We start from the raw sequence: 14,158 nt of genomic DNA on the forward strand, positions 1-14,158 counted from the left end.
GATGGCCAAGAAGTTGGCCACAGAAATACGCTACCAGCTGACCCAGGAGGAGCAGCTGTTCAACTTCAGGAAGACCGACACTCCCCCGATCCTTCTCATTCTCGACCGTCGCGACGACCCCATCACGCCGCTGCTTACACAATGGACCTACCAGGCCATGGTCCATGAGCTTATCGGGATCAACAACGGAAGGGTGGACTTGAGTGATGTTCCCGACATCCGGCCAGAGCTGAAGGAGATCGTGTTATCCCAGGATCAGGATCCGTTCTTTAAGAAGAATATGTATCAAAACTTTGGGGATCTGGGTGGAAATATCAAGGAATACGTCGAACAGTACCAAGTGAAGACAAAGAACAACATGAACATCGAGTCAATTGCGGATATGAAACGTTTTGTTGAAGACTACCCCGAGTTCCGCAAGCTGTCGGGGAACGTCAGCAAGCATGTCACTCTCGTGAGTGAACTTAGCCGGAGGGTAGGCGAGGATAACCTTCTGGACGTGAGCGAGTTAGAGCAAAGTCTGGCATGTAATGATAACCATGCCAGCGATCTCCGAGTAAGCTATATTCCCAGCCTATCGCTCTGAGAGTAGCTCGTAACTGACCGCCGTTAGGCTCTACAAAGGATAATCCCGCTCCCGAACGTCCCTGCTGAAAACAAGATCCGTCTAGTAGCCCTATACGCTATTCGCTACGAGAAACAACCATCAAACTCTCTTCCTCTCTTACTCGACCTGCTCGCCACTGCCGGCAACGTTCCTCGTCATCGAATCAATATTATCCCAAAGCTCTTGGCATATCACCATTCGCTGCAGGCACCTCCTGTTGCCGGTGGCTTCTCCGATCTTTTTGAGTCGACATCGTTCTTCTCGGGTGCCCGAGATCGCTTCAAGGGCCTTAAAGGCGTCGAGAACGTCTACACCCAGCATTCGCCCCGACTAGAAGCGACATTGCAGAACCTGATCAGGGGGAAATTGAAAGAATTGCAGTACCCATTCCTCGAGGGCGGCGGTCACACGAAGGATAAGCCCCAGGACATTATCGTCTTCATGGTGGGCGGCGCTACGTACGAGGAAGCCAAAACGGTTGCTCAGGTCAACGCCAGCTCACCCGGAGTCCGTGTGGTTCTAGGAGCCACTACAATCCATAATAGCACGACATTCCTGGAGGAAGTGGATGATGCTGTAGGCAACTGGCCTGAGCCTTCTCCAACCACACCAGCGGGTCGATTACGGAGGGAAATCGGACGATAACAATTCCAATTGGGATTGAAATTAGGCGTTGTGGTTAATGTGAATAGGAAAACCGTCTTGTATCGGTAGATATTTATATGAATCAACTAGGTCTGTAATACTGCTGTAGTCGTTTTCTTTGACACTTTTCCTCACCTGCAGAGCATGCGGAACTGGCTGAGAATTGGCCTCCCGCTGATTGGAACCCTCCCCGGACTGTCCCCCACTGCCGTGCGGAGAAAAAGGGCCTTCTTACCGCTGTTGTCCAGCGATTCTCAACCCCCCTCCCCTCGAGGTTCAGGGCAGATTCGCGACAATGGACACTTTCAGCAGTTTCAGCAGTCCTCCAAAAGCCGCCAATGCTCTTTCGCCGTCCTCTGCTGCACGAGACTCGCGCGTGCAGCTCCCTTCGACAACCGACCCCCCGGGCCCGCAGAACCCTCCCAAACAGCTGGTATGGCTGGTAAGTGCATGCGTTCCATTGCATGACCCAACAAGGTCGTTCCACTTCCTAACCGGGTCAATTTATCTAGATATTCGGCGCTACCGGACATATGGGCCGCTCCCTTGTCAAGGCCGCTCTCATCCACAACGATCTCGTCGCCGCCGTCGGCCGCACATTCGAGAATAGCTACGAATCCATGCAGAAGATGCAAGCCGAGAACGAGAATTGTCTGGGACTCCTTTGCGACGTCCGCGCTCGAGAGACTGTGAAGGAGGTCATCGACAAGACGATCGCTCACTTTGGCCGCATTGACATAATCGCCAATTGCTCGGGCTACGGCGTCATCGGGGCTTGCGAGGACCAGGACGATTTCGATGTTCGGAACCAATTCGAGACAAATTTCATGGGAACACTGAACATCATCCAGCTCTCTCTCCCGTACTTCCGCGAGAGAAGGGCCGGACGATATCTGATCTTTAGCTCCACGTCGGGAGCCCTGGGAGTGCCGGGCTTAGGACCTTACTGCGCCTCCAAGTACGCGGTGGAAGGGTTGATGGAAAGCATGCTCTACGAGGTTGACAGTTTCAACATCAAAGCCACACTGGTCGAACCGGGTCATATCCGTCGCGACGACGTCACCAACCCGCTGTCTCCGTCTGCTGGGACCGGGGGAGATGAGAATCTGGCGGCTCCGCTGCCTGCCTACGGCCATTTCTTCATCAAGCCTACGAGCGAGCCGTATCGAACGCCCACATCACCTGCCGCGCATGCCAAACGCATGCTGCAGTGGCTGGGCGACAAACAGCCTGTCAGCGCAGTCAAGGCTGCGGAGCTGGTCTGGCAGTTGGGGCATTGCTCATATCCGCCGCTGAGATTGCTTCTGGGGTCTTATGCCGTGGAGAGTATTCGTGACAGGCTGAAGTGCATCATCGAGGAAATTGAAGACTGGAAGCATTTGAGTTTTCCACTTCAAGATCAGCAGCCCGCCGATAACGCTACGAAAGACAAGACTACTACGAGAGAGAAGAGCGAGGATGAAGAAGCAGCGGCAACAGCAGAACCACCTGCACGTTAAGATGACGCTTTCAATGTGTCGATCTATCTGTACAGATTCTCTGGTGCACCTCAGTGACGATTAACGCCCATAAAAATTCAGGTAAAATGGCGCCAGCCATCGACGACGCCTGAAGACTTTTGCTACTGGCACCAATGCCGTTCCATGCGGCCCGAAGTTGGCATCCACGCCAATTTCATTTCTGCTTCTTGACGGGCTTGTATCAAACGCCTTGCAAGAGAAAATATTGGGCGCAAAGTCTTCGGCAAAGTCGAATCCTTCACATGTTGCACCAAGACGCTACGCAGCTGCAATGCTGAAAATACTGGCGATTTCACCAATGCTCTTCGGTTTCATTCAGTTGAGGAGACGTCTTGCTAGCTGCGCATTTTGATTGGAACCGAAGGACGACATTTTGGAATTTCTACACTCTTGGAACAGAGACCAGTCTGGCCGCGATTCACTCCCAGGACTGGCATGGGATACTTGATCTGCTCGAGGATCTTTCCCATCCTTTGATCTTACCGGAAAGGCCATATACAAGGGATTCGGGGAGACGTTCATCCCAGAAACTGTTCTTCCCTTTTCTGAAGGAAATCTGCAGCTTACGTGCTGTGGATCGCGACCGTGTTAGCGAAGAAAAGAAATGAACGTGCGTCGAACGATTAGCTATCCGCCTTTGACGCTGTCATTAGCCAGCTCGTCCGTACTGGGATTCGATCCTGATGGACGTTACCTGACACCCTATACGAGATGCGCTGTCGAACACGATGTTGAATTTTCCGGATGCTGGGCCAATGTCACTGTGCATGACTACAAAATACTGTTGCTAATAGTTCATCGCTCTTAGGTACATAACTACATTCCAGAACAAGAGAAAGCGGCACCCACTCGGAGACTCTATACACAGGACTGTGTGGAAGGATGGGAAAAAAAATTCATACCTTCCATTACCCACCTCTGACTACATCTTCGACCATGGTGGATGTAGTTGGACTGTATCAATACATGTAAAATGTGAAAATTATGACTATCAATATTTTATGATATTGTATGCGTGCTGTAGTCATAAACATAAAAACAAACATGCATTATATAGTTCTCTACAACAAAGATCAGATATATAGATTACTGGACTCCATGGAGTAAATTGTTTGTCAAACATCATGACGTCGCAACAGCTTGACTGCATGCAAGGAAGATCAGCGCTAACGGTATCAGGACATTCATGGCACGTGACAACGGATATCCAGGGCAGTCAGATAGCAAATCAGACTTAAGTTACCTACAGCATCGTTGTATAACTACTTAGTGCTAGCAGAGCCACAGGTGTTTCTTGTTGAATCTGCCGATAAATCAAATCGTCACAAGATCTCTTGTCATTTCACATCTGGCCACAACTCAGTGAAAGTGATGGCCTGTTAGACCATGCTCGCGTTGGCGACGTGTCTTACCGCCTAAAGAGATGGTTACTGTAAACAAAAGCTCCTTTGTCTGGAGAATGCTTTTGGTGGTTACTCTCCTTGTGAGGCCTTTTTCATAGGTTCATCTCACATCTTCCTCTCCTAAGGTGGACACGTCTCATTCTTCAATGAATGTGTTGGCCTCTGTCTCCCGCTCACGACTTGTTTGGCAGCTGCCTTCCATCAGGACTTGTCCATTGATACTACCAAAATTGCAGACCAGATCCTCTCAAGAGGTAGAAAGGAGATTATTGAAAATGGATCCAGAGGAATATCAAGATCCTGCCCTACAGGCAGCGATTAACGCGTCTTTAAGAGACCTTGCCACAAGTCATCAAAATCAGCCTTCCTCTGCAGGAACGCAGAGAGACGTTGTGGATCTCACTGGCGATTCGGATGACGATGAGCCACGTCCAAAGGCAGCCAAGTCAGTAGAGCTTATTGAGGAGACTAATGATGAGCAAGACGAAGACCTGAATAGAGCCATCGCGTTGTCGATGCAGGATATGAATACCCCTTCCCCACAGCCACAACAGTCAGAGAAGCTGGACGCTGGTCAAAATGGCACCGTTCATGTTTCTCAGGAAGAGAGCTCCGCTTCAAATTCTGCCCCCAACATATTTGGGCTACTCGGTATAGACCGGAAAAAACAAGAACAGGAACGTCTGGCGCGTGTTGCAAAACGAAAGGCAGAGCAGAGCATTCCTCCGCCGCCAGCAAGCAGGGAGAGCAAAATAGCAAGACCTAACACATCTCTCCCCAGCGATAGAAATTTGGGTCAGCCACTCTCTACAGCTACATTGGGTCCGTCAAGCACTCAATCAAGTTCACCTCTTGCCAGACAAGCACCGGCTGAAAAGGAAAAGCCAGCAAATGCAACGCCATCGTCCATTCCATCTATCCAGTTCCCAAAGGGTGTCGTCAAGAAGACGTGGGTCTTTGGCTGTCCCAGGAAGGGAGACGATATCAAGATCGAGGAAGTCTTTCAGCGGTCTGATCTGGAGCTTGCCATTCTGAGCGCCTTCCAATGGGATATGGAGTGGCTGTTCTCGAAGCTGGACACGGCTAGAACCAGGTTTCTCTTGGTTATGCAGGCGAAGGAGGAATCTACGGTGAGTTGAAGAGAACTCTCCCCCCGACGGAATCTCGTCATTGTATCTGACGAGGCTTGCTATACTAGAAACGCCAATATGAGGCAGAGACAGCGCAGATGAGCAATCTTCGATTGTGCTTTCCACCCATGGATGGCCAGGTCAATTGCATGCACTCCAAACTCATGCTCCTCTTCCATCCCAACTATCTGAGGATCGTGATTCCAAGTGCCAATCTAGTGCCTTATGACTGGGGGGAAGCTGGTGGAGTTATGGAGAATGTAAGAGATACTCCCACTAAGTTGAGCCACGTCGCTAATTAATATCGATCAAGACTGTCTTTCTCATCGACCTGCCGAAGAAGCCTGAGCACAGCGCAGATGAAAAGCCAACGACTGCCTTTTACGAAGACCTCGTCTACTTTCTACGGGCAAGTACCCTACATGAGAATCTTATCTCAAAGCTTTCGAACTTCGATTTCAGCGAAACCGCCCGGTATGCTTTTGTTCACACAATGTAGGTTCTCTCCTCCCTATCACTTAGAAGAGTGTCTCTGACGTGACAAACAGTGGGGGATCGCACAGCGGCGATGCGTGGAGACGAACTGGCCACTGCGGCCTCGGAAGAGCCGTGACAACTTTGGGACTACGAACTCATAAGCCGATGAACATTGATTTTGTTGTAAGGTTGCTTGATCCGATATGCAATGCACAAACTAAGACAAGCAGACCTCTTCTGTCGGATCGTTGACCGATGAGTTTATGAGATCCATATATCTCGCATCCCAAGGTACGAAATAAAGTTTTAGCATTTGCTGAATATGCTGACACTTCCAGGCGACGATGGCTTGACGGAATTTACTCTGCGAACCTCCAAGACGTTTCCAGCCAAGAGTCGAGCCGACCCCAAGGTCCTTGTCGAGAAGACCACCGGCGAGGAATGGAAGGATCGCTTCAGGGTTTATTTCCCGTCGGAACGAACGGTGAAGGAATCCAAAGGCGGTCCCATGAACGCTGGGACCATCTGCTTCCAATCGAAATGGTACGCAGGACCGAAATTCCCACGGCACGTTTTGCGCGACTGCATCAGTCGGCGGGATGGGCTCTTGATGCACAACAAGGTAGGCGCGTTAATCCTTGCCCTGTTATTGAATCTGCACGCTGACCATGATTCTTTTTTTTTTCTTAGATGCTCTTCGCACGACCTGAAATACCGATCCAGCTCCCTGATGGGTCTACCTGCGAGGCGTGGGCATACATCGGCAGCGCGAATCTATCCGAGAGTGCGTGGTATGTATACACTCGTTTTCTTTTTCCAGCTTTTTTAAGTAATTTCGATCTCATCGCTACACCTGAATTCCCAACCTGACTTGAACCTCTATACGCAGGGGCCGATTCGTCCAAGACCGCACGACGAAGGAACCAAAACTGAACTGCCGAAACTGGGAATGCGGTGTCCTGGTCCCAATCATTCGACCGGCACCATCAGCAGGAGAAGACAAAACTGGAGACAACGACGAAAGGAAGAAGAAAGCAGACATGCACATCGACATCGCAGACGTCTTTGGCGACACGGTTCCCGTGCCCATGCATGTCCCTGCCCGTCCGTACGGGCCGGACTTGAAGCCGTGGTTTTACATGGAGGATTAATAATAAGTTAATCAATTAACTGATTAATTGATTAATTAATTAATCAAGTAATTAGACCTACTAGAGAGGGAGAGAGAGAGAACTGGATTGAAAAATGGGATAAAAAAAGGACATGCGAGAAGGTACCTATCTATCTGGTGATCTTTCTTCCAGGCAGACAAATAGAGTATCATATCGATCCAGTGAATGGCTTTCAACTTTTTCTCTATTATTCCTTTGTTTTATTCTCTTATTTAGGTTCTAACTCTAATAGATCTGTGTATGTGTGCATGATATATGTTAAAGGCCTCGAACAAAAAAAAAGAACAACACTGAGCTGCGAAACAGAATTCGCTATGCAATAATAAATAATTAATGCATCAATGGAAAACCGCCGGCGCCCGCTTAGAAATGTGCAAAAGCGTAAATGTGTATATATGTATGATAAATTATAAAATTTCTAGAGAAAAAGAAAAGATAAGGGGGTAATAGATGAAGGAGAAACGCACTTTTGTGGATAGTAAGAGGTCTAGTCCATCGGAAAAGCGTCAAATAGAGAAATAGGTATATATATGTGTATATGTGTATATACATGATTAGGCCGTTTCAGCATAGATAACCTTCTCGGACTCCTTCTTCTTCCTTCTCGTCAGGCTGGTGGAAATGGCACGCTTGAACTTGTCAATCGCCTTTCCGGCAAAGCCGAAGATGTATCCCATGCCAAACTTCCAGCCGCGGATGCGCACCGTGTAGATGAAGAAGTACACGAGAAACCAGTTGATGATGACAAAGGCAAGGAAGATGCCGAAACAGCGCCACTTGTCGTTGTCGTGCACGTTCAGCGTGTGCATGTACTCCCTGCCGTCTCGGTACGCGCAGTAGCTGCAGTTCGACGTCGCGTTGGGGTTTGCCAGATAGCCGGCTCGAGCAATGTTGGCCACGAAGTTGCCAGCATACTCGCCGCAAGTCTGCCCCGGGGGCGGGTTGAAGTGTGTGGTCTCCTCAGGAGCACAGACAACTCTTGTCGAGGGAAGAATGCTTGAGAACACCCCACGAAGCCACCAAGTCATCGGGTTGACATAGTACATCCAATATTTCCAGAAGACAGGAAACGCATTGTATGGACGGACAATACCGTTGAAAAGGTTGACCATGACGAAGAAGAACGGAAGGACCTGTAGCCATGTTAGCCATCAAATCTCTATGCCGGAGCTCGTGAGTGCTTACATTGGAGATGACAGTGAAAGAAGGCGCAAAAGCGCAGATCCATTGACCCCAACTGGCTTGGAACAAGAAGAAGAGCATGGTCATCAGGAAAACGTAACCGGCAGAACTAGAGTCCGTTGGCAGACCAGTGGGATAGTACCACAAGAGCCAGTAGACGACACTCGTGACGATGGCCGCTGGAATTTCACAGACTACATTCGCCGTACAAAACGCAACCCATCCATAGATTCGACTGGGGTATTCGCGAGCCTCCCACAGCGCACGATTCATGTAGAACTTCGGGACGATACTGTTTATCACGGTCGGAGGAATCATGATAATCAAGAAGGCCGAGAACATCCGGTCCTGCATGTTGGAGATAGTCTCACCAAGTTGCCAGAAAGTAAATCCGTTGAAGATGCCAATTATCACACTCACAAACAACTTTCCGTAGTAGTAGGAGGGGTCCCTCCAGTACTGCAGGAAAAGTCGCTTGGTGAGCAGGGCGATTTGCGTAGTGACAGGTGCCGCGAATTCATATTGCTTGCCAACCTCGGGAGGTGGAATCTTGCTGCGCTCCTCCACGATGCGTTGGATCTCTTGCAAGATCTGCCGGTTCTGCTCTGAATTCCGCCATTCCTCGTTCCAGTCAATCTGCTTCCCCTTTCTGATAACGGGCTTAGCTGCGGTTTCAAGAATGAATTCCGCGACGTTTTTCGATGGAGGGCACACCACCCCCCGCTCAGCAAAATACTTGATCACGTCACGTCCATCTTCGCCGACAGGTCCAAAATAGAACGTGTTGCCGCCAGGGTTCAGGGCCAAGATCATGTCAAACTGTTGAATCAGCATCGACGAGGGCTGATGAATCGTGCACACAATGGCCTGGCCGGCTTGAGCCAGCTTCCGGAGAAATCGTACAATTGAGAAGGCCGCCTGGCTGTCGAGGCCACTGGTCGGTTCATCAAGGAACAGCAGCAGATTAGGCTTGGCAGCTAGCTCAACTCCGATCGTCACGCGCTTCTTCTGTTCAACTCCGAGGGAGTTGATGATGGCGTCTTGGATATCTTCAAGCTCCAGCAAGTTAATGATTCGGTTGACATAGTCAATTTTTTCTTGTCGGGGAATATTCCTATCTTGCCGAAGCAAGGCAGAAAATTCGAATGCCTCGCGGATCGTGGCAGTCCCGTCATGCAGGTCCATCTGTTCACAGAAGCCCGTTCCTCTCTGGAAATCAGGGCCTAGAGGTTTCCCATCGACGAGCATATCTCCAGTCACAATACCCGTCTTCTGGCGCTGAGCCAAAGTGTTGAGAAGCGTGGTCTTTCCTGCTCCCGATGCGCCCATCAGAGCAATCATGATTCCAGGTTTAGCGTAACCACTGACTCCATTGAGCAGTTTTCTCTGCCCATTGCCATAGGGAACCGTGTATTCAACATTGGACCAGGTGAATATTCGGTCACTGGTAGTGAGACTGTTCAATGCTGCATCGTTTCCAGAAGAAGTGCTTCCAGAAACATTGGCCTCTACCTGCTTTGCCTCTTCATCATCATGCTTCTTGCTTTGTTCTTTAGCAAGATTTTTCGTCCGCCGGGATTTCTTGAAGACTAATGCACCACCTCCGCCTCTGACAAAGGAGAGAGTCTCTGCCGCAATGACGGTGACGAGAATGTACAGAACAGTAAAGGCGATGACCACACCGAGATTCCGCCATAGATGGTGCCGTGTAAAATTGAACGTAGTTTGGAGATATGCCTCTCCAGACACGGTTTTACTACCAAGTTGCGATCCTGGCAAGGAACAACCCTGGTAGGCGGGATCGACACCTGGACCCTGAGGAACGAGCATTGATGGAGAACAGTCCATATCACGGTTGGAGAATTCGTTTGCGAGGACAGCTTCATAGGAATATGAGATAGGGTTGACGTAGATCAGCCAGCCAAACCAGATGGAATCGCGGATCAGAGTAGACTTGGGGATAACCTAGAACACGGTTAGATTAATTCAGACAAGCAAGATGGATCGCAGCACTTACGTATCCCACAAAGATGACCAGTATGTTCAGAGCTTGCTTCGCGTTAGTGTCATTCATCACGAATCTCGTTTTGGGTTTTGGAGCTCACCAATTCCACCGAATCGAACTGCATCGTCTATCGTCGGAGAAAGTGCTGCGAACATCCGGTACATTGCTGTGATGCAGATCGTAGTCGTATACACGAATAGCGCATAGATGAAAAATTTGGATACGTCCACATCTAATCCCGATAGGAAATATACGATGATTGTGAAAATCACGCACATGGTGAATATAAAGGGAAAGTCGACAACAACCCGGGCGATCGAGACTGCGGAAGGCCGATAAAAGGCGTAGTTTTTGTGTCGTTGGATAATCACTCTCCCCGACACCGCAGGCATCAATTCTGTCAACTGCAGCCAGCCAAGAAACAGGACCGAGAAGAAGAGAGTACCACCCCTTGAGAACGCGCCACTGGTATCCAGTGACTGGCCGTAGAACATGGAGCTCACAATCAGAGCGTTCGAGATGATGATAAAGAATTTGGTGTACAGAGAAGTCTTGTCTCCCCACAGAAGCCAGAATTGTCTCTTGACACATGCTGCGACCTGTCGTGGAAAGGAGACCGTGTACGGGGACTTCTTTGATACAGTTTTACTCTTGGCTGTTTATTGATTAGCAGACAGATACAGAGAGGGTTTTAAGAGAAAAAGGGTTGGGAAATAATCGGAACATACATTGACCCACGGATTGCTGGAATCGACGGGTATCTTCCTTTTCCGTGTCATTCAACCACTTCTCATACTCCGCAATATCGTTCAAGACACGTTGGTAGGCGTCACTCTGCCGGAATACCGCTTCGAGCTCTTCAGCGGTCTTTGGAGTGGACGCTTCACGACCAGGCTGGAATTGGCGCGCATTGGGATCGCAAAGGGAGGTAAGGAAATCAGCGGTTGTCCTAGTGGTGAGTTAGCAATATTCATGTTTAGATCTAGGCGTGGGAGATCGTACGATTGCGGAGGACAGTGGAAGCCAAGATCTATAAAGTACTGTTTGGCCTCACTTGCTGGTCCTTGGTAGAGCATCCGTCCCTCATCGATAACCAGAACCTTGTCCATAAGCTCATATATTCCCTCTCCAGCCTGGTATAACGTGACAAAGGTCGTTCGCCGGCTCACGTCCGTCATAATCCGCAGGGACTTGGCATAATCCAGAGCGGTGCTCGCATCCAAACCTCTGGTCGAGTTGTCCCAGCAGACCACGGTCGACTTCGTAGCCAACGTTTCGGCGATACTGACACGCTTTCTCTCACCGCCAGAGACACCCCGCACATACTCATTGCCGACAAGAGTGTTCCTGGTATGGCTGATGCCGAACATTTTCATCAGGGCCTCGATAATGATGGGTATGGTCGAGCGATCATTCTTCTTGGTCTTATTCATCAGAGAAAACTTGAGCGTCTGCCAAACCGTGAGGCTTGCAAAATGCTGATCATCTTCAGGGTTGTAGTTGACTTCTCCTCGAAAGTGCTTGTTCTGCTCTTCTGCCGGAATCCCGCCGTAGCTGACTTCGCCCAAAACAGCCGCATAGTCGGCGCGGTCATTTGCAATGGCTTTCAAAAAGGAGGTACATCCCGCTCCGGGCCGGCCTAGGACCATCATCATCTCTCCAGGTCGAACAACACCACTGAAATCACGGACCAAATCCCTCGTGGGAGGGGGTTTCCCAAAGCGGACCGCCGGGAAGAAATACTGTATTATACGGTAAAGGTCTGGTCCAAAAGTGCCAATAATTGCATCAGGCAGCGTCTTAACGAAAGATGCAGAGGACTGCACCCCTTTGACTGTCAGGTTCTTAAACACAACGCCGACCTTCTTGGCCGAATCTCCTGTCGTTGTCCTCCGTTCCAAAGTCCCGCTTAGCAAGAATTCACTGAGGTCGAAAGTTCCCGCAGCGAGGTCCGATCCTTCTACGGATGACTCGGCATCCATCACGTACTCCTCATCTTTCATGTCTCCCCTCTGACTATGGGATGTACGCAAGCGACTAGCCGGTTGAAACCGTCGGGAGGTGATGGAGCGGGATCTCTGAAGGCTGAGCCGGGTCAGTTCCCTGCGCATTTCCTCATAGTCTTCCATGGCTCCATGTCGAGAAACCGGTTCGCCTTCTCGCTCACCCCAGCGGCCCTCGATACTGGTCTGCGACGGGCTCCCCAGCGTGGATGCCGCCATGGACTCTGTTTCCGCAGGAGGCTCTGGTTGTTGAGTCTCTCTCTCCGCCCGCCCTTCTTCGGAGCTACTTTCGCGGTGCATCTTTTCGACAATCCCCGGAGTTGCCGCCATTTTGTCCAATGCTGCAGAGCTATCTCGCTGTGTGGTTCCTTTCTTTCAATGGAGCTTACGCGGACAGAAATTGAGTTGTTTCTGTTGCAATGCTGCTGTCAGATTGGAATGGTGGGAGTCACACGACTTGGGCAATCGGAGATCTGGAGCGCGTAATAGCAGCCCCAAAGAAGGGGCAGCAGGGAACTGAAGAAGAGCGCAGGTCGCAGTCAATGGGAGACAGGATGGCAGGCAAGAGAGAGAAGGGAAAAGGAGGAGAAAAAGGAAGCCCGACAAAAGTCGAGCATCCATGATGGCGGAGCCAAATAGATGAAGGCCTGGAACTAGGCGAGCTAGACCACCTCCACATAATGTCGGTCATAACGTTATGTAGCGTCATGTAAACTCCGAATTGGATTTGTCAGATCGCTAGGGTTAGCGTGCTGATGGCATCTCATCGACGTCAGGAATCAAGCGCCGTGGAAAGCTCGGTGGAGTCTGGCGGGGAGCTTGGGAACGGTCCAGTGGCACTGTCGACAGCGCTCCGAAACGCAGCACTCCGCAGGCGGTGAGTCGACCACATGGGCGTACGAGTCGTAAAATTCGTAATTATTATTAATATCATATCATTCACAGCAGAGCTTTTGGTCGTGACTCTTGAGGACCCCTTGGAAGTTGGCACGAGGTGACGAAAGTGGAGCCACGTGCAGCCCGTGGCGGCGCGGATGCCGGAGTTAGATGGCGATCCCGTCGGCGTTGAGCCGCGCTTGCCCTAAGCGAGACTCAGAGATGCCCAACTCGGCATTACTTAATCGTAATATCTGTTGTTCGTTTTGCTTCTGTTGTTTTCCTTCTCCACTACTCCTGGATCAGAGGGATGAAAAATCCTCCAAAAAAAACGGCCCAAGCACCGGAGATAACTATCTAAAAGCCGCACGGCCAGACTAACCTAGTTTCCAATTGCCGTCGTAGATTCATATAAAGGAGAATATGCAAGTTGATTACGGGCCCCGCTCCTCTGCAATTTGACTCGTACGCACGGAGCAGAAATGTAGAGATAGCAGAGAATACCCATGTCCTCGCATCTGCAAGGCCATGCATGGCCAGCTTGATGTGATGACCAATGCCTCTTTGATCAGCTTATCAATGTCCCGACAAACGATCCGAATGTGCTTGCGAGAACGTTGGGAGAAGCGATTTAAATGTGGAATTCGGCCCCTTCCTTTTTTTTTCTTTTCTTTTGCTCTTCTTCCTGTGACTCGCTCCTTCCTGCGGCAGTCAAGAACTGCTGTGTTCGGAAGGTGTGGTTAAGGAGCCGGACCGCTCATTGGACAGTCCGCTGCCAGGCCATGTGGGTCGAAATTGGATATTTTCCCGAACGGCAACCCGACCGCCGGGCCCGTTGTTTAACCAGAAAAAAAAAGCAGTTTATATACTCTGATTGCTGCATCTCTCTCATTTCTCTGCAGATTAATGAACGAGTATGTGTGTCTGTGACTGCTCAGAGAGCCATGCGTCTGCTGATGCAAGCTGCAGGGACAACTGGTAATGGCATGGTGGGGTTATGCTGTTGAGCATTTGTAAGCAGAGTCATAATGATGTTAGCTAGTAGCCTAGTTCCTGTTTATGGCGAACGGTTGGAGAAGCCACAGACGGCCCACTCCGAGATCAATCCACGTTCCCAATAAATCGGTGCTATTAGTAA

General features: G+C 50.0%; 4 protein-coding genes across 4 annotated transcripts; 3 read left to right on the plus strand and 1 right to left on the minus strand.

Annotated features, from left to right (window-relative positions):
- Position 1: 1 nt before the first annotated feature.
- Positions 2-1,252, plus strand: T310_7667 (uncharacterized protein; the record flags this gene model as incomplete). Its single annotated transcript, XM_013469535.1, has 2 exons — positions 2-556; positions 614-1,252. 2 exons carry the CDS (start codon positions 2-4, stop codon positions 1,250-1,252), a joined length of 1,194 nt encoding a protein of 397 aa, XP_013324989.1.
- Positions 1,253-1,547: 295 nt separating this feature from the next.
- Positions 1,548-2,751, plus strand: T310_7668 (Short chain dehydrogenase/reductase family protein; the record flags this gene model as incomplete). Its single annotated transcript, XM_013469536.1, has 2 exons — positions 1,548-1,694; positions 1,765-2,751. The coding sequence occupies 2 exons, from the start codon at positions 1,548-1,550 to the stop codon at positions 2,749-2,751; spliced, it is 1,134 nt and encodes a 377-aa protein (XP_013324990.1).
- A 1,145-nt stretch (positions 2,752-3,896) lies between these two features.
- Positions 3,897-6,933, plus strand: T310_7669 (uncharacterized protein; the record flags this gene model as incomplete). The annotated part of the gene is made up of 9 exons (XM_013469537.1): positions 3,897-3,944; positions 4,412-5,305; positions 5,374-5,565; positions 5,619-5,800; positions 5,854-5,965; positions 6,013-6,073; positions 6,121-6,404; positions 6,473-6,573; positions 6,672-6,933. 9 exons carry the CDS (start codon positions 3,897-3,899, stop codon positions 6,931-6,933), a joined length of 2,136 nt encoding a protein of 711 aa, XP_013324991.1.
- A 575-nt stretch (positions 6,934-7,508) lies between these two features.
- Positions 7,509-12,765, minus strand: T310_7670 (ABC drug exporter AtrF; the record flags this gene model as incomplete). Its single annotated transcript, XM_013469538.1, has 7 exons — positions 7,509-8,087; positions 8,140-10,101; positions 10,154-10,185; positions 10,242-10,796; positions 10,870-11,090; positions 11,144-12,485; positions 12,534-12,765. The coding sequence occupies 7 exons, from the start codon at positions 12,763-12,765 to the stop codon at positions 7,509-7,511; spliced, it is 4,923 nt and encodes a 1,640-aa protein (XP_013324992.1).
- Positions 12,766-14,158: the final 1,393 nt, after the last annotated feature.

The sequence above is a fragment of the Rasamsonia emersonii genome, assembly GCF_000968595.1.
Source record: "Rasamsonia emersonii CBS 393.64 chromosome Unknown ctg1118621760575, whole genome shotgun sequence".
NCBI lineage: Eukaryota > Fungi > Ascomycota > Eurotiomycetes > Eurotiales > Trichocomaceae > Rasamsonia > Rasamsonia emersonii.